Source organism: Glandiceps talaboti, chromosome 2, assembly GCF_964340395.1.
Source record: "Glandiceps talaboti chromosome 2, keGlaTala1.1, whole genome shotgun sequence".
Taxonomy (NCBI): domain Eukaryota; kingdom Metazoa; phylum Hemichordata; class Enteropneusta; family Spengelidae; genus Glandiceps; species Glandiceps talaboti.
In genome coordinates, this window is record NC_135550.1 from 28546933 (window position 1) to 28567619 (window position 20687).

Genomic DNA, 20687 nt, shown 5'->3' on the forward strand with positions numbered 1-20687 from the left:
ATATACAGATAGTTAACCATACACACAGATTGACAGTTTAGCTACAGAGTACAATACACAGATAGTTAAACATACACACAGATTGACAGTTTAGCTAGAGTACAATACACAGATAGTCAAACATACACACAGATTGACAGTTTAGCTACAGAGTACAATACACAGATAGTCAAACATACACATAGATTGACAGTTTAGCTACAGAGTACAATACACAGATAGTTAACCATACACACAGATTGATAGTTTAGCTACAGAGTACAATACACAGATAGTCAAACATACACACAGATTGACCGTTTAGCTACAGAGTACAATACACAGATAGTCAAACATACACACAGATTGACAGTTTAGCTACAGAGTGCAATATACAGGTAGTCAAACATACACAGATTGACAGTTTAGCTACAGAGTACAATACACAGGTAGTCAAACATACACAGATTGACAGTTTAGCTACAGAGTACAATACACAGATAGTCAAATATACACACAGATTGACAGTTTAGCTACAGAGTACAATACACAGATAGTCAAACATACACACAGATTGACAGTTTAGCTACAGAGTACAATACACAGATAGTCAAACATACACACAGATTGACAGTTTAGCTACAGAGTACAATACACAGATAGTCAAACATACACACAGATTGACAGTTTAGCTACAGAGTACAATACACAGATAGTTAACCATACACACAGATTGACAGTTTAGCTACAGAGTACAATACACAGATAGTCAAACATACACACAGATTGACAGTTTAGCTACAGAGTACAATACACAGATAGTCAAACATACACACAGATTGACAGTTTAGCTACAGAGCACAATACACAGATAGTCAAACATACACACAGATTGACAGTTTTGCCTACAGAGTACAATGAATGTTATCCTGTGAAAATATACCTTTTGGCCTCTCTTCGGCTGCTGTTGCTGTTGCTGTTGCTGTTGTTGAGTTGGTTGTTGCTGTCCTTTTTGTTTTCGTCGTTGTTGTCTTTGGTTCATCTCTTCATCTTCATCATCCTCTTTTACATCTTTCCTGTTTTGATCTTCTTCTTCATCTAGTGTTCCTACATGTTTTTTCTTCTGCTTCTTCATTTCCCTGCCAATGAAAATAAAAGATTGTACATGATTCAAGATGGTCATCTAGTTGGATTATCATTATGTTTTAAACTAGTGTGCAACTACAGTCCACATCATTGGGATTGTCCAATGTGGAAATTCACAATAGCTCAGTAAATACTGAAGACCAAGTGCAGTCTTATTAAAAAATTTCAAAATTTTGATTTTTTTAACACAATATCTGTAGATTAAACCAAATAACATACAGGAAGAAAATGGGACATTTGTTAAGTTTGAATTTGGCAGCATATTCTTGAGATACATCTGTTCACATAATTTCTCTAGATACAGTTTTCTTTCATTCATTATTTTTATAAAGGAATATGATATCAAATAGCAACAAGCATTACGTATCTGATGTCACACTTGAAATTTTACACCAATCCTTACCGTCTTTGTTTTGCCGATAGACGTTGTTTTCCGCCTCCTTCAGCCTAAATTGATCACAAATAGAAAAGATGGTGAAAAGCCAAGTAGTGAAATACATCCAATAACAAGCCATATTTTACATGCAATAGTATGGATTGCTCATCTTCTCATTCATACCATATTACTGTTGACGGTAAATTCTGAGCTTGGAAGGCAGAGGTTTACAGAAAGCCTGAGAACAGGTCACACACACACACACACACACACACACACACTCATGCAAATAGCATTTTATTGACTGTAGAAAGTGTTCATTATGTAGAGTATGTAGAGTACAGACCTTTTGTGTGATTACAATAGGATTATCATCTCCAAGATAAATGATATCTGCATCATCAGCTTGGCTGTCTGTAGTGGTTGTGCTGGTACCACGCTGCAGTTCAAATCTATGGGGCAACAACATTGCAATGGAGGAAATGTAATATTGTAATGGTATATGCATACTACTTTAATACACTGATAACTTCCATATCACACACTAATAACTTTTATATCACACGCTAATAACTTTTATATCACACACTAATAACTTTTATACCACACACTGATAACTTCCACATCATACTCTGATAACTTCCATATCACACATTGATAACTTCCATATTATTACCCTCTATATATACTGCCCATATCACATACTCACAATTGCCATATCAGCCTCAACAGATACCTTATTTACCACGCCACTGACAACTTCCATATCACATGAATGACTTCTATATCACAGAAGATAACTTCCATATCACAAATGATGATTGTGATGCTACCCTCTATACATGACTTCCATATCAACTTCCATACACAACTTACTTATCACCCCCTATATGTTGTAACTGAATGGTAGTATCAGGATAAAACCCTTCATCATCATCATCATCATCATCATCATCATCGTCATCAGCATTATCCACTTCATTGTCATTCTTTTCCTCCTCCTTCTGCTCTGATGTCTCTTCAACTGTCTCTATACTTTTGTGACTGTCATCTTGATCCTGTGTTTTGTCACCATGGTGACTGTCATTATCTTGTTCCTGTACTTTGTCACCATGGTGACTGTCGTCATCTTGGTTACCCTGATCAACAGCTTCAACCTTATCTGTTTTCTGTGTTTCATCAGTGTTCAATGCTCTGGTTCCCTTAAATTCAGGGATTCCTACAACATATAAAAGAGATAGGAGTATAGTAATTTTTTTTGTGTGATACCATAGAATAGATAGTAGATACCATGGTTACGACTATCATTAAATACTATTAGGAAGTGTCAATTTCAATGTTTCTATTACTAAAGATATATCAGTTCATATAAACCCTAAATTTCTGGGCTATGTGTGGGTCTAATTCTCTACAAATGTCACAGGACATTTTCAGCAAGAACTTTTCTACTCTGTGAATATTATTATACACAACATTAAAAGTTCTTCAATTTTCATCTCATACAAAATCTTGATGACCTCAATTCATTATAAAATGTATTATTGTTTTTAGGAAGACAAAACAAAAAGGTCTGAATCAGCAAAGTCTGTGGATGAATACTTAATGTATCTTCCTCATCTGTGTTATTATGGTAACTACTTTTCTCACCTTTACCATCTTCATCACTGCTTTCACCTTCTGGAATTATAATCTCATCACCTTCATCTGGACCAGTCTGTTGGAATTTACAAAGGAAAGATAGTCATCCTTACTAAACGATGTCTATGGCTTTCTTCAGATGCATATACATAAATGTAAGTGGAAGTTATGATTTGATGTTTGTATTTTTATAGATGTAAAAGAATTACACCATCTTAGATATAGTAACTCTGTGATAAAGTAAGAAAGTTTAGTAGTGGGAAAACATGAGGATACATTGTTTAGGCTATCGGATGGAAGAGAGACAAGATACTTTGGAATGTTGCAGCAATCTGCATACCCAGCTATGTCTGTTTGTGTATCTCTAGAAAAATGACAGTGTCACTGAAACTATAACACAAAGTATTAATGCAAATATTCACGTAACATTGCAAAAACTGCAATCCTGTTGGAATATGTAACAATGACAAACTAACCTGTTGATTATCTATTATTGACAACTGATCATCTTCAGCTACTCTCACTTTTCTTTCATCTTTATGTCTCCACACACTATCATCATCAACCTGTCAATACAACAAATATCTTGTGACTAACAGCTGATAACTAACAACACTGGATAAATGAATGTTGATTACTTCATTCAGTCATTGTGTCTCTTTAGTATTGACATGGTTTGAGAACTACTGGTCAAAACAAAATAGTATCAACATGAACAGAACAAAGTATGCCTAAAGGCTGAAAATGTTGAATTCAAGCAAACAGTTGCATTTTTACCAAATAAATTGTAATGTGAAATGGTGATAAATGGTATTTCATGATAGAATTTATGGCTTTTTTTCAAACAAACTTTTAACTAACATTAGTAGTCCATCTCTTCCTTTATTTCAAATTACTTGTCTTGATAGACAAGTCAAAGTGTGGAGTACAATATGAATCCAAATGCTCACTTTGAATATGAATCCAAATATGTTTGAATATGTATCCAATAACTTAATTTGAATATGGATCAAATAACTTACTTTGAATATGTATCCAATAACTTAATTTGAATATGGATCAAATAACTTACTTTGAATATGAATCCAATTACTTACTTTGAATATGAATCCAATAACTTAATTTGAATATGAATCCAAATATGTTTGAATATGAATCCAATAACTTACTTTGAATATGAATCCAAATATGTTTGAATATGAATCCAATAACTTAATTTGAATATGAATCCAAATATGTTTGAATATGAATCCAATAACTTAATTTGAATATGAATCCAAATATGTTTGAATATGAATCCAATAACTTACTTTGAATACAAATCCAAAGCCCATCATTAGATAAGAAGGTGGTAAATAATTTTTCTTTCCTATAAAAAAGAAAGAACAATTTTACCAAAAACTTGATATAGAAATGTACTATTTCTATTTTGACAAACTAATGGCACAAGAGAGAGTCCTTAAATACGTTCATATACAGTGTTCTCAATAGAAAATATTGGAGATATTGAAACTGCTACACACCAGGGTTCGTACACTTAAAGCAAAACAAAATTCCAGGACTTTCCAGGGTTTTTTCGTCAGTTTTCCAGGGGTATTCATATTGATTTTGGCCATTTTCCAGGGGTGTTGACACTAAAGTATATTTTTGAATGACATCTAATTGTCTGATGTGGACAAGAAAAAATTAACAACAGTTCCCATAATATGTCACAAAACATTTAAAAGACAATCGACACTTTGCAAGATGTTGGTTTCAAAACCATGTTTGCATGCTAAGATTAACGGACATCTGTCCTACCCCCTAAGTAGCCGTTTCGTCAAGCTGGTATATTGATCGTGTAAGATTGAGTCGCAGCATTCGTCAGTCTAATTCAGACATATCCAGAAAAATAAATTAAAAACTAAAGTTTGTCCTCATTATTGTATGGTTTGATGATTTTCAAGTCACCTAAAATAAATTTTTTCTTCAATATTTTGAATGAAAACGTCATTTACGTTACGAAATTTCGAGCTATGAATAACTAAATACATTCATCTCTTGCGTCTCGATGTTTATGTACGGATGCCACGAGTTGCGGAACATCGCGATTTCTCAACTCAACTTGACCATTGACGTATGTTACTGTACCGACAACATAAAACAGTAGTTTATTCTTTTAGAACGTGTAACACAAATACCCATTTATCGACGACATAAAAGTCACAACTGTACTTCCACAACCCGGAAATTCAACTGCACTTCCCGAGGCCCTAGCCCTAGTATTGCCATGCCTGAGCTTGTAGTATGTCGACTCGTGTGCTGAACTTGTAACAATTTCTAATCGTGGTTGATGATGCTTTGATACTCGCTACAATGTTACGATAATCTTGTCAACAGACCTACTGTTACCCCTGGCCGGGACTGTTACAATATCATGTCCCTTGAAATGACGACTGGGAGACGCAAGATCGAAACAAACACTGCGGTGCCCATTCAACTACGCATAGGCATTGTCTGTGGGGCAAAGTGTCTCGTGGAACGATCGTTTGACTGTCTGGGTCTAATCGGCGTGAATTTTGATTCACCACTGTGGCAAAAGACTTTGAAAATATTTTCGCCATTTCACATTTACGAGATTCAATATTAATCGATCGATTGGTCATGATCATTTTCCAGGGTTTTCCAGGGGTAGGGCACATTTTCCAGGGTTTTCCAGGGTTTTCCAGGGAGGGTTTGAAATTCCAGGGTTTTCCAGGGTTTTCCAGGACTGTACGAACCCTGCGTGACACCTACCATTACATACAGTTTTAATTTTTTAGTGTGTTCACACATAATAATAATAATAATAATAATAATTTATTCATTTATCCGCGCAAATTCACAATACGTTTCTATGCGCCTGACAACAGTTTTAAAAAAAAAGTAATAAAAGGATTCTAAAAACTGACAATGTATATTAAAATAAAGGACTTGCTGGTGTTCTTTAAAATAAAATAAAGACTCTATGGAGACAAAATCTCATCACAAATCAACATGCATAAACATTAATTGTAATATTCATTGAACAGTATTGTTTTTAGATCTTTTTTAAATCTACCATGACTATGGTTTTTCATGGTCAAGGGCAGATTATTCCACAAAGTGGCACCAGTGGTTGAAAGGAGTCTATATCCATATGAATTTCTAACTCTGTCAACAGACAGTCTGGTAGTATCACTAGCTGATCGTAGATTTCTAGAAGGAATATTGATGGTGACTAGAGACTTCAAATAGGCTGGTGAATCATTTGAGAATACTGCCTTATGAATTAGACAGAGAATTTTAAATTTTATTCTCTGCTGCACTGGGAGCCAGTGAAGATTGTATAGACAAGGGGTGATATGTTCTCGTTTCTTAGTGTTAGTGAGCAGTCTGGCAGCACTGTTCTGTGCAACCTGTATACGCGAGAGAGTTTTATCTGGCAACCTAAGTAATAAACCGTTGTTAAAATCTAAACGCGATGTGACTAGAGCATGGAGGATTTTGGCACACGTTTCCCTATCCAGGTGACATCGTATTCCATTTATTAGCCGGAGTTGATAGTAAACATTCTTTACAATGTTGTTCACATGTGGAACCATAGACATAGTACAGTCGAAATGTGCGCCTAGGTTACGAACAAAAGGTGATGGGTGGATCAGCTCATTACCGACGTGGATCTGTGGGTTCTTACGCAGAATTCGCTCCTTGTGTTTTGGCGCGGTGATAACTAGGAATTCTGTCTTGCCGTCGTTTATCTTCAGTTCATTTTTGTTTAGCCAATTTCTCACATCTGATATACAATGTTCAACTTTGGTTGTGGCATGCTGCAGTCCATGTTCATCTTTGAGTGAGAATCTGGTGTACAATTGTGTGTCGTCAGCATAACCATGCCGAAAAATGTTATGTTTATTAATAATATCAGCAAGCGGCAAGATGTATATGAGAAAAAGTATCGGTCCTAACACTGAGCCTTGTGGGACACCTGTGTTAAGAGAAACAGCATCAGAAAGGACATCATCAATAACTACTGATTGTGTACGACCGCTCAGATATGATTGAAACCATTCTAGTGCCGCTCCTCTAATTCCTATGTCATGAAGGCGAGATATGAGCCTTGTGTGGTTGATTGTATCGAACGCTGCAGACAGGTCCAAGAGCACTAATAGCACGCCATCACCTTGATCGAGCGCGTGTTCTATGTCAGCTTTAACTTTAATCAAGGCAGTTTCTACACCATGACCATGTTTATATGCTGACTGTAGAGGATCATGGATACCATATGAATTCAAATATCTCACCAGCTGTTGAGTCACGACCTTTTCCAATACTTTACTAAGGAAGTTGATGTTTGAAACGGGTCGATAATTACCTAAGCTGTTTTGTGGCAGATTGTTCTTCTTAAGTAAGGGTTTGACGATAGCATGTTTCATCACTTTTGGAAAACGCCCAGTACGTAGTGACGAATTCATAATTGACGTGATCACAGGTAGTAAAGAGTGAAGTATAGCTTCATCTCGTAGCAGCCAGGTAGGGATGACGTCGAGGGAGCAGGATTTTGGAGGCGAAGACATGATGATTTTCATTACATTGTGTTGAGATACCAGTTCTAAATTGTACAAACTGGATTTTGATAATGGTGGTGGATCTTTGTGTACATCATCTGTACAGTCGAATGATTCACAGATTCTCTGTATTTTGGAGACGAAAAAGTTAACAAAGTCGTCTGCTAAGGTCTTTGCGTCATTATGAGGTGGTAATGGAGACTTTTGTGAACACTGAAGGAGACCGTTAACTAGAAGAAATGTTTCCTTACAGTCAGCATGTTTGAATTTATCTTTGTAATATTCTGATTTTGATTTGTCAATCAGTGTGGCTACTTCCTTCCTCTTGGTAAGAAACATTTGTTTGTGTACTTCTAAATGTGTTTTTCTCATTTTTCTTTCGAGCTGTCTCCTAACTTTCCGCTGTTCATGTATTTCATCATTATACATACATGTATTTTCAAACATCAACTTGTTTGATGTAAATGCCAAGAAAGGAAACCTGAAACAATTTTTATAAAATGACTATGATATTTACCTCTGACCATAAAGCTACCAGTTGTAAGATATTCACCAGTTGGTGCTGTTTTTGAAACCTAAATAACAAACAAAATAATAAATATTCATCCGATTTTTGTTGTGATGTAGATTACATGTACCATCTTAGATTATTTTAGAAACATAGTTGAAAGTATTCTATGACTGGTTTTCAACAAATACATAACTCATATGATGCATATACAGTATTGATGTATAACTTGTTACACACAAAATTAATAAGTCACAATTCTAGTCTAGTCTGTGGTAACACTGTGGCACCAAGGTATATCTACTATTCTGTTTCAATTTTAAACTGGATTACCTCAAGATACTATCATCCTGTTGTACATAAATATAAAATGGGTTTACATCTTTTCTAGATCTTGAAATAAATGTTACAAAGCTTCATATACTTAGATATGCTGGTGTGATAATAGAAAGCCTGTAAGCTAGTGAACATGTACATTATTGACTGTTCAATTACCACTTGAGACATATCAAATGTCAATTTGATTTGGACAAGTACCTTCGGTACTCTTATAGTACTTTTTACAAAGCAACAAAACTTTCTATTTAACTAAAGTGTTTAATTATTTATAACTCCGGATTCAAAAAAGACAAGTGTGTACATATCAAAGAAGGGATTGTAATCATGATCGTAGATCTGGTGAGGCCCACAGAAAGTTTAATATGAACTAGACTAGTTTATTTTATTTTATTTATTTATTTATTTATTTATTTATTTATTTATTTATTTATTTATTTATTAAGCCTTCACAAGAAGAGAAACCAACAATGAAAAAAAGCAAACACGATACATTACAATCATACAACACAACATGCTAAGAATTTGACAACTCTGTGGATCCTTCGCATATAAAAGCTGTCTGATCTAAGTTTCTTAACATACTTAACAAGCATTGATTCTGACATAACAAAATCAGAGAAAACAATATCCTTAATATTGTTACATATCTCATGAACCTTTACCTTGGCTGAAGATATAACGTCGCTAGTGCAATTTGACATACTAAATTTACAGGTGAAATGATCATAAAACTATTTAATATCAATACAGGTATCATTATTTTGATGTAAATTAATTTTAGACTTAAGTATAAAGTGAACTAAAAATTAAATGAGGTAAACCACTCAACCTACTGTTCATTGCTCTTTTACAGGTATATCTATATGCCTTTTTAGCTGCTTTGTAGCAAAGATAAATTTGACCTATACGAGGTCTGCCACAAGATTTCCAAATATTAAACCAAAAACGTTTAATATTCGGAAATCTTTTTGGTTTAATAGTCTGTGATCCTGACAAAATAAATAGTTGTACAAAATACAGTGGTGTGACTCTAACCTGGTGATGGTACACCCACCAAGCACTGGTCACAACCTTAGCCTCCCAGGCAGCACTGTAACATATTGCCATTGTACCTGCTTCATTCAAAGTCTTTGGTGGAATTTCCTCACCTATTAAAACAAAACAAACAAACAAAATCAATTTTACAGAGTGTATTTTTGAGCTAATCACTGAAACTATTATATTAAAACTAAATGACCAACAGGATGTTTTGGTTTTGCTATTGTATGTAAATAAACATAACTAACCTGATGGATTCTTAATAATTACACTGCTAGCACCATGGAGATCAGCATGGACATAAATATCACCTGTCAAGGAAACAGATGTGAAAGTTACAAATTGTTATAACTGTTTGTACTTTCTAGACGTACACAGTGTGACACCACCCTACCTGTAATTCAAGTACATGACAATTTTGTAGTAAGATCAACAAAAGTTTTTTTTTGACATTTGACATTTTCTCTTTCAATTTTTCACTTACTTTTCAAACTACAGACTCACAGTACAAAATGAAAATAAATGCAAACATGAAGACATAATATCACACCTACAATGTACACCATTGAAGTCACATAATACACTGTGTTTTATTTACCTTTATTGAGATATTTCCTAACAACTATTTCATTCTGTTGTTGATCTCTTCCTCCAATCACTAAATAATTTTCACTACTGATGAACCACAAACATTTTTCAAACCTAAATGTCATGGAAGATAAACGAATGCAAAATGATTACAACACTGTTGTCCAGTGATCAAAAGAAAGGAGTTATGAGTGAATTGTATAAAGCAGACACATGTCCATATTTCATTTTAAACATAAAATGCAACTTTAAACTGTATTCTGTCTATAAAAAATATCGTGCATCAACATTTGTAACCCAAATATTTCAATGAAGAGGAGCTCAATTTCTTTGAAATATTTGGGTTGAAATGCATGGCTCAGGATGATAATATTAACATAAAATACATAGAAATACACTAAGACTTACCAGTAAGTCTTTCTGTTTTTGTTTATTGATGTTACTGTAGCAACATCTTTGAGTGTTTGTTTTGTCTTTGCTTCAGCTGACTTTAATGCCTTGAAAAAAAAACCAGATTGACAATAGTTGTTATTCTCTTCCAGTACAATAAATCAAACCATATCATGCAAAATATCAAAATATAGCTGTTTTTTTTAGAGAAGATATGCTTCACCATATTCAACATGCTACACCATTTTTTCTATTAGTTATGAATTGCATTTACAGTGTAATCATTACTTGATATTTTTGGTACAATGGTTTTTGATGGATATATTTAGAGTATCATGATAGAATAGCTACAGAGTGAATAGTTCAAATGTTAAACTAATTTTGCCTTTGGAAAATGTGGTCACTTCTCCTACTGTTCTGGCAGCTCTTTAGTGATTCACATGATAACAATTTGGTGAGATATTACCTTCGCTGAGGCATCAATGGTCTTCTGTTCCTTCATACTAGAGTGTTTTTTATGTTCATAATACCTGCAGATAAAATTATACACAAAATTTATATTTTAGTTTGTTTTTTGACCCACTGATTCTTCATGCTACTATTACTATTTGGTTGTTACTATGACTTTATTCCAGTTTACTAAGTAACTCTTACATGTAGCATTTAATTGAACTACAACCAAATAACAATCACTGCTTAAAGATTAGTTCTTATTATCTGTACACGGATTAATGACAGCATTACGCATTGAGTATTTAGGTTCTATCAAGAGTGTATGTGATTGTGACTTACTTTGTCACACTGACATAAAGCTGATAACTCCAAATCAATGTCTACTTACTTCCTAGCATTGGCATAAGCTGATAACTCCAAATCAATGTCTACTTACTTCCTAGCATTGGCATAAGCTGATAACTCCAAATCAATGTCTACTTACTTTCTAGCATTGGCATAAGCTGATAACTCCAAATCACTGTCTACTTACTTTCTAGCATTGGCATAAGCTGATAACTCCAAATCAATGTCTACTTTGACAGAAGCATTTTGTTTTGATTTCTTAGAACTATCTCCATTGTCCTCCTCTTCATCACTGTCAGTACTGGTGAATGGATCACTGCAAACAACAATATTTCAACAGAGGATGATGACAATCAAGCAGATAAGTTTCTTAGTGATATGTGGTAAATAATCTCAATAAACTGAAAAGTTAGATTAATTTTACTAAAGTTTTGAAATTTTAGTCTGTTTCTACAAATAATGTGATAAATGATTTATGAGAGTGATCTGAACTGTTTAACATCAAAATCCAAATGTAGCATTAACCTAGGTGTCAGTTATAAAGAAGGGACATATGGTCAGAAAGGTACAATCAAGTAACCTTTTTAACTGAACCTTGCACAGAATCCACATACAATGTTGACCTACCTTAACAGTAGTGTGAAATGATTACTATCAAGTTTGAGTGATTTGATTGCCTTGGCTACTGGATCATCTTGTGCCTGTGCTTCCTTCACAATGTCCCAAATCTCATCCCAGTCTATCTGGTTAGCCACAGCACTTCGCACAATTTGAATTGCCCTATCCACCTGGTCAATCAAACAGTTGTCAAATAATGAATGTACAACTGTGTAACACACTAAAAAATTTCTACTGTCTTATAAACCTGTACATTGAATATTTGCCAAAATTACTGGTACAAGTTACCATTTCAAATTAAACAGATCATGATGAAAAATTGAGATCTACACATTTCGTCTAATATACAATAATTCAAAATGCTCAGTTGCATTGATTAGTATCTTGCATTTACACCAATGTTCTGTATAATGTTGATTTTATACATGAATTCAAATGCTGTGTATAACTCTACTAATCCAGTACAAATTTAAGAAATAAAGTGTACTAGCCCACAGAAGGTAATAGAAACCTCTAAAGAAACTGTTAAGATCTATGGTTAAGATCTAAATTCAAACAATTGTCATTACTTTAATTAATGAGATAATGGTCACATGGGTGTCATGTGACCATTGTTTGACTTTTGCTTCTTAATTTCTAAACTGAAACTAATGACGCAAACAAACAAAAACTTACCAATGGTAGATTTATTTCTACTAGCTGTGCTTTCATTGTGTCTTCATCCTGCACAAAAAAAACCCAACAATTAGGTTATTAGGCTATGAGTACCATTCTTAAACAAAATCATAGAGTTTACAGTCCCAGATTACTGTCACTATTAAATTCAAATTGATTATCTACTTACCTGTGATTTTTGCAAACCTTGGATTCTTTTTTCATGATCTTTTTTCACATTTTCAAGTTTTTTCAGTGCTGTTTTTTCCTGAAACACATCAACAATCAAGAGAAGTATAATAAAAATAACATTCATAATTAAAATAAGAGTATTCAGATCGTAATACTTGAAATATAGCATAAAGTAATTTATCTTAGTTTACCTGTTGCAATGCTTTAATGTCCAGTTTCTGACTGCCTGCCTGTGAGTAGAACTCATCAACTGCCTGCAATAATCATTAATATGGGGAAATTATTATTGAAAATTTATTTAATTTTAGATTATACATAATATTTTCCATAAGCCTGAACATTTCACTCCTCCATGCATCCGGCTTACAAACTCTCACTTTCACAGACATATCAGAGATGTTTCAAATATCCTCACAGCAATTATCAGAGGATGTATGTCATCACCAGGTCATTAAGTTAGGGCAGCACAGGAAATTGTCAGAATGTTTGACATGCAGCATCACAAGACAATCAGTTAATTTGAAATATGAGAACTACACATTCTTACCTTTCCAAACCTTTCTACTTCAACAATGGGATTATTTTCATGTTGTTTGAACAGAAATGGATGGTACTCAACGTTTCTAAAGAAAAAAAATTACAAAAGATTATAAAATATATTGTCTTATATTATAATTAAGTGCTAGACATTTCCATCAACACAACAAAACTTAACCTTAATTCATATACTTGGTTAATACAGTTTTTTTTTCCATTTTTGTGTGTGTCCGTTTCACCTCGTGACTTTCTACACATATATCATAATATTTTACATATAGTCTAATTAAGAACACTTCGTTGATTAATTGAAGGAGCCTAAGTAGAAAATTATGCATAGATGATGTACATCCTCTGACATTTCCTATGAGCATATTTGAACACTGGTTTGTGAACTAGATGCCAGGAGGAATGGAATGCTCAGGCTTATGAAAATATTCTGTATAAACTAAAATTAAATGAATTTTTAAATTTTACATACAGTCTAATTAAGAACACTTCCTTGATCAGTTGATAGTGACAAAAATGTAAAAGTTTATATATAACAAGTTTATGACTTACGTAACTAATTCATTCCCAGTGCCTTCAGATGTAGTAGTAACTTTCTTTTCCTTCTTTTGAATTATGTAACCCTAAAACCAAATATACAAAAAGAAGTCCTTTTGCATGGAAATCCTGATATTATTAAAGGAATTTCCTGCATTTTGAATCTTTTGGTATTGTTCTGATATATTACAGTATAAAATTGGAAGTAAAATGCCCATCAAGCATACAATGCAATGTTTCCTATAGATATGAATAATGATGGCCAACAATTGATATGTTCATTATCAAGTATACCTAATTACAGAAATATGGGAAATAGAAATACAAAGGCCACCATTCCATATTTCATGTATTGTGTAAGTAACATACTAGAATTTCAAACATCAGATATATGTATCAATGACGTAAATTGTAGAAATGAATACCCTAGAGATTGTCTGCCTTGTTTGCTGCATGATTTCCTCAGCCTCTTCTAAAGCAGCCATTACTAATGGAAGATCTATATGAAGAAATGACAGAATATGGATTTGTAGATCAATAGGTGCATGCATGCATGCAGTATTCATTACTTGTACCTGTATCCGGTGTATTACTGGTATATCAATACATTAACTCTGGCTACATTGAAAAGTATTGATTGCCACATTTTCTAACTATTTCCACACTAAACCAACAGTGATATCATTTATTTTTATATCTTTTGTATAGCTAGACTTAAAATGAACATCACATTGTAATTTTATTGCATTTCAAAAAATGGAGATGAATTGTAGAATCCTCCACTACTAGTACTACTAAGTTGTTACTATGTCCAATCAATGTGAAGACATAATGCCATTAGAATATGGCCATTTGGAGTATCAACATTTTGTTTTATTGCAATATGGGGATTCACCTGCATTAATTAACTCCATATTTCTGAAGTAATATTCAATATGCGCACAGTTTTCAAATCTTTGTATCAGAGTTGTCTGTATTCTTCCCCAAAATCCTATATGACACATAACTTTTAATCAAACTACCCCAAACATACCTGTTGAGATATCAAAGTTTTGTCCAACTTTGGGATCTTGTAAGCCTTGCTTTAATATACAATGCTCTATGACAGCTGGACCATAGACTGTGGCGATAAAACAAACACAACTAAGTCATTGGTCTGATTATCTGCAGTTCAACAGCAAATCTACAAATTTCTAACTGTTAGAAAAGACTAGATGCTGCAACTTATACTTACTTAGATGAGGATTCAACACTCTACGTAACTGGTCACCAACTTTAGCTGCCATTAGGATTTCTCCAAGTCTGTACTGAACAAAATAGGAGAAGAATTAAGTCTTTATCAATATGTAATAAAATTACTGTAATTTTGTAACATGTAATACCAAGATGTCATACATAACAAGCAGTACTGTAACTATATATATTGTAAGACCATAGGCTTCTCATCAAATGTATCACCTTTTATTTCACATGCATGATTTTGTAACTTTTAGTAATTCCTCTAAGAATTACTAAGTGTTTTGATAAATATCTTTATCATTTAATATAACAACTGTTCAGAAGTAGTAACAAGTATCATTAGCAAATCTTCCCTGCATACATCTACAAAATGAAGTTGCTATTTTTGCTTAGGAAAAGACACAACATGGACTGCATGTAAACGACATCTCCTGTGGACTGATACGATTGAAAGCCTGTTCAAAAAAGGGGAGACAGGTTGTATAATATGACACATGATAATAATGAATTTCAATTTTTCCCCCTAAGAATGCATGCATATTGTTTTATAACCTCATACCGTTCTGTTGACAGTGGTGGTTCAGGTTGTCTTGCTGTTTCTACAGGGTAGCGTTCTCTCACTGCAAATCTGACATCTTGACTTTCATCTGTTCTCACTCGCAATAGATTCAAAATTGTATACTCATAGTCTGTCAGCACCACATTGCCCTGCACAATGCAACAAAGGAAACATAGATTAATGAACTTTATTCTACATTAACATCCATTGCATATTTGAACAAATTCACCATGGTTGTGTATGCAGCAATGTGTAGACACACTATATGGTTCCCAATGATAAAGAAAAATACACAGGTCATCACATGTATTATCATTTCATTCTTATTTCATTGTAACCAGATACAAACTGAAAGTCTCTCATAAAACTTTAATCGTTGCTGACTAAGTACCTTAGTAGTATTCCGCAAGTGAGTTTTCACTAGTAGGTAAACACTCAGGGCTGATCAACAAAATCATGCCTTGATGGAGCTAGTGTCTTTTATTTATGGCATACATATATTATGATGTAAGGAACAATTATCAAAGCACTGAGGGGTAAGTGTGAAATTGGCTTTTTGTACATTGTAGTATCTAGGATGGTTTTAAGCTTCAAAAGCCATTCGATCTCCTTGTCTGTTGATACATGTAAAAGAAAACAAAAATAGGTTCTGAGAAATTGCGAAATCAATATTCTGAAAAAGAGATATAACAATTACAAATATTGATTAAATGGGACAACCATAATTGTGATATGTTTTGTTGAGAATCGGCAAAGAAAATTCATAGAAAATTGCTGAATTAGGTCAACTTTCCACTCATGGTGTTAAAAAAAAAATTCTAGTCTTATCTACTCATAAAAGTATAATTAGGAAGAGTAATCAATTAGTTTAATGACCTGGGAAACTGATTACACAAAATTGAATTAGATCATAAATTTTTCAGTGTCAAAATAATGACTTGGCACTTCTTGGGACATAATTTGAAATGGAAATGTGGCTTTATTTAGCTAGTTAGAGCATTATGGATCTTGTCCAAAATCTAATCAGCTCTTGTGGTAACTGTAACAGAAATCTGTACCAAATTTCACTACAATCAGCCTGGTCTGTCTGAGTTATTGTGTGCGTGCACACATGCAAGCATGCACGCACACACACACACACACATACTCACACACACACACACACACACACACACACACACACACACACACACACACACAGAATTCAAACCCACCCACTAAATTACCCCTCTCCTTACAAATAAAAACTTTACAGCAGAAATATTATTCAATGGAATTTCGTATTTGATCATGTTCTAACAGCTGGCCTCAGCACATTGTGGTAAGAGGTGTGAAGCTCCTAACATTATTTCCCATAATGCCTCACCCAAGTATATGGCATGCTTATTTTCTAAGACACATTTGACAATTTTCATAACTCTATGTCAGACATGTCATGCAGGGCTAGTGAAAATGACTGTCCTGGGTCCTCTAAGAGTAAAGAATAAAATAAAATCTGCCTTGCTCCCATTTCAAGTTCTCATAATTCCATCCAAAATATCATTTTTGCCAACTTTTATGGGGCCTTTAAATTTTTCAGAACGAAGCAAACAAACCAAATATAACATCAATACTCTGACTCTGACAGACTATTTCCTATACTATACATGAAAGAAAGTTAGACAATCACTTTTATGCATTGATGTCACCATTGGTAAATTTTCCCATTGAAACAATCAAGTCTTTTAAAATATATGTCAGCAACAAAGGAGAGGTGTCCATTCCACTGTCATAAAACAACCCTTAATCTTGTAGTACACATGCCCACAAGTACACATATATGTGTACACATATGTGTGTTGTCTGTTCACCAAAACATCATTGTTATTCCTGGACACACACTGCAAATTATACTCTACTACAAGACTGCAACTACTATTAGCAAGCTTCAGGACAGATTCAATTTTCATAATTATGACCACAATCTCTGTAATATTATATAATACCTTGCATTAACAGTCATGGTTTGAGACATGATTGTCAAGTGATTGTGATTTAAAACTTTTTAAAATTATGATTGTGATTGATATTTCTTGATGATTTATACATACATTGAACACACTCCAGTTCAAAGTAAATTGTGTAAGTACAATTACAAATGTGTTGAAAGTAAGCTTACTCTGTCATACAGTTCAATAATGACGTGATAAGCAGCTTCATCTTCTCCAAACTGTAAATCCACAATTCTATCCACTCCTAACTGCTCAACAGAAACCAATCGTCTTCCTCGAATGTGTTTACGCAGTTTCATTGAAAAACCAGATGGCATTGCATTTTTTGGCCAGTCAAAATCTGTGCAATGGAGTCTGGCACCTGACTCAAATAGCAGAGTGTCTTTGACATCAGGTCTGTTGGAATGAAAATAATAGGTAGGCAATATGGTAAGACACAATGCATTGAATGCAAATATCAGTGTAGGTAGTAATAACAGTTGAGTACTGACCAGTACAACTGTATATAATGTATGCTTACTATAAACATCCTATCAATCTAGATATCTGAAAATATGACAAATTACCAATCCCTTTGTCCATCATTGTGAGTTAATTATACATTTACCTCCATTTTGGCCATGGCTTCATACATATCCTATGTGTAGTACCAGTATATCAATCTACCTCCTTTACACCTAGATTTATCCAGGGATTTAGGATTTCATAGTTCAAAAATATGGGACATGTATTTTCTTTTTCTTTGTAAAATCATTCATTTGGATCACTTACTTGGCAAGTTTGATGAGATATGTCTTATGATCAATATCATACACGTTGACCACACGTAGTCCAAGTAATCTGTTAAATCAATACACAAGACATCAATTTTCCATGTAGAAATATTATAGTTAACTTTGTCAATCATAAAATACAACATTGACACTATATTGAGATTTAACACTGCATATGTTTTTGATGATAAAGAGTTCTAATAACATTATACTATATATATTTACAACAGCTTTAGATACATTGTTTGTAACATCTTTGGTCGATATATCTAATCTTTAAGCATATCAAATATTCACATAACAACACCAAGCACAAATACATGTATTTTTGTATGTTAGAGACAATACTAGAAAACACAGGGGCGTGTTATATTTCATGTGGTTTATTATATTGTTTGTTATTCTGTATCAGTGAGTGTATGTCTTGAATGTAACTATATTTCGTATGGAAAGTAAATCTAAAACGATGTGTTTATTGGTAATGGTGTGAATCACAATGGAATATTCAGCCACACATACGACACATTTGATGTATATACTATACTCGTCAAACATACTAGTACTTCAAAGGAAGTGTTTGATTTCTGTAAATTTCACACCAGACAGAACTTTAACCAGAGATCTATCACTTTTATGTTCTACCCTTAAAGAATTTATATCATCTGTTTTCATACTACTATTTTGGTCAATTTATTCACAGACATAGAAGAGCTCCTGCCCATGATTAAATTTGTAATTTAATGAATGCTATGAAATCATAACGCCTTAATAGTTCCAACTTGTGGGTGGAATAATAAAATTCCCAAATCCCCACCCCGTATAACAAGCTAATCTAATCTACTTTTTAAAAAGTTTACACGTAGGTTTAATAGATGTAGTAAATGAATGATGACAAGATGTACTACTAAATATTGCGCAATGAAAATATTATTCCCACTCAAAACAGGACGCACAGAACAAGAAAACTGTGTTTGTCATGTCACCGCTCGCTGTATCACAATCATGTACCATTTCCTACTCACCGTTCCCGTATTTCAGGGATTACTGCTAAAATGTCAATTGTTGCGAATCGTGTCTTCATTTTACTACTACATATAGAGTTTAAAAGGGCTTAAAAGAGTTTAAACGGACAGAACTTTGAAACGTATCATTTGAATGACACGTTTGACCTTAACCGGAAGTACGATGTTGACGACCTCAGTGTTGATACCATAGTGCATTGTGGTCCTGCAGGACTTACATGTACCACAGTACCAATACCATACACAGACACTTGTTTCCCAAAATAGGTTCAGAACGCTGTTTCATAATATAAAAAATATCGATATTATTGACATATTTGGTGAATATTATATGAAAGGGGTAAAATAATACGGGTTTCTAGGATATCATTTTTCATATTATATATAATCGGCAAAATATGTAAATATTTCGATATTTTATTATATTCTGAAAATTGAAACATATCTCGGGAAACAAGTGTCTGTGTACTAGTAGTACGCTTACAATGTATAGACGAGGAAAAAACTGTAGTTAAAAAAACGAAGCAAAGTTATAATTTCAATTTTAAACTTACATCTATGTAAATTTGAGAATGACACGACTCTTTGTCCGTAGGCCTAAAGTAACATGAGTTTAAAAGGTGTTTTCTTGCGTCTGTGTCTTATGATATCTGATAGCAAAGTCTTGTAGAAACCTGTATCCAAGCGACCGTTGCTACCTCATTGATACAGGCAGAGCTAGGAGTTATGATTTTCCTACTGCTAGCACTGTCGACTTGTCCATTCCGATTATAAATTCATTAAAGTAATGGTGTGCAGTGGTGTTGAAAAAAATATTCAATTGCCTACAATTCCAATTAATTGAATGTATCTTCTTCAGTGAATAATAATAATCTAATTGAAAAATTATTTATATTATCATAATATAATCAGGCGCTATGACAACTGTGCGTATTAGGTCAGAGTTGATGTTATACTCTAAACCAATTCATAGGAATATAACTATTGTATAAGCTTTGTCTGCGCCAACAATGTTATTGTGGTGTCTGAAATTAACTTTTATTTTCATTCATTTTATTTGTATTGAAACATTGACTTTGGGGAAAGACAGCCCAATAGAGTATCATCACAACTCTGTTACCTGGCTTGGTTTTACTGAAGGATTTGCTGTATTGTTAGTAAGCAAGATTACCACAAATCATTTGACAAAAT

General features: G+C 33.6%; 1 protein-coding gene across 2 annotated transcripts in view; it reads right to left on the minus strand.

The window, feature by feature from the left end:
* The window catches only part of LOC144452177 (ribosome quality control complex subunit NEMF-like), a 25642-nt gene extending 6004 nt beyond the window's left edge, over nt 1–19638 (minus strand). The window contains exons 1-27 of one of the 2 annotated variants that reach the window (XM_078143222.1): nt 19497–19638; nt 18473–18541; nt 17869–18097; nt 15711–15859; nt 15147–15214; nt 14946–15032; nt 14338–14411; nt 13928–13998; nt 13377–13452; nt 13021–13083; nt 12828–12905; nt 12659–12706; nt 11993–12153; nt 11553–11681; nt 11034–11097; nt 10586–10674; nt 10188–10291; nt 9838–9900; nt 9587–9699; nt 8222–8279; nt 4450–4508; nt 3616–3705; nt 3149–3215; nt 2378–2720; nt 1848–1953; nt 1529–1572; nt 923–1118 (exon numbers count right to left, since the gene is read on the minus strand). In XM_078143222.1, the coding sequence (XP_077999348.1) occupies nt 923–1118; nt 1529–1572; nt 1848–1953; nt 2378–2720; nt 3149–3215; nt 3616–3705; nt 4450–4508; nt 8222–8279; nt 9587–9699; nt 9838–9900; nt 10188–10291; nt 10586–10674; nt 11034–11097; nt 11553–11681; nt 11993–12153; nt 12659–12706; nt 12828–12905; nt 13021–13083; nt 13377–13452; nt 13928–13998; nt 14338–14411; nt 14946–15032; nt 15147–15214; nt 15711–15859; nt 17869–18097; nt 18473–18541; nt 19497–19555 (2757 nt within the window). In that variant the 5' untranslated portion in view covers nt 19556–19638. Of the gene's footprint in view, nt 1–922; nt 1119–1528; nt 1573–1847; nt 1954–2377; nt 2721–3148; nt 3216–3615; nt 3706–4449; nt 4509–8221; nt 8280–9586; nt 9700–9837; nt 9901–10187; nt 10292–10585; nt 10675–11033; nt 11098–11552; nt 11682–11992; nt 12154–12658; nt 12707–12827; nt 12906–13020; nt 13084–13376; nt 13453–13927; nt 13999–14337; nt 14412–14945; nt 15033–15146; nt 15220–15710; nt 15860–17868; nt 18098–18472; nt 18542–19496 lie in introns of those variants that run through there. The other variant, XM_078143230.1, reaches the window with a different exon arrangement.
* Nucleotides 19639–20687: the final 1049 nt, after the last annotated feature.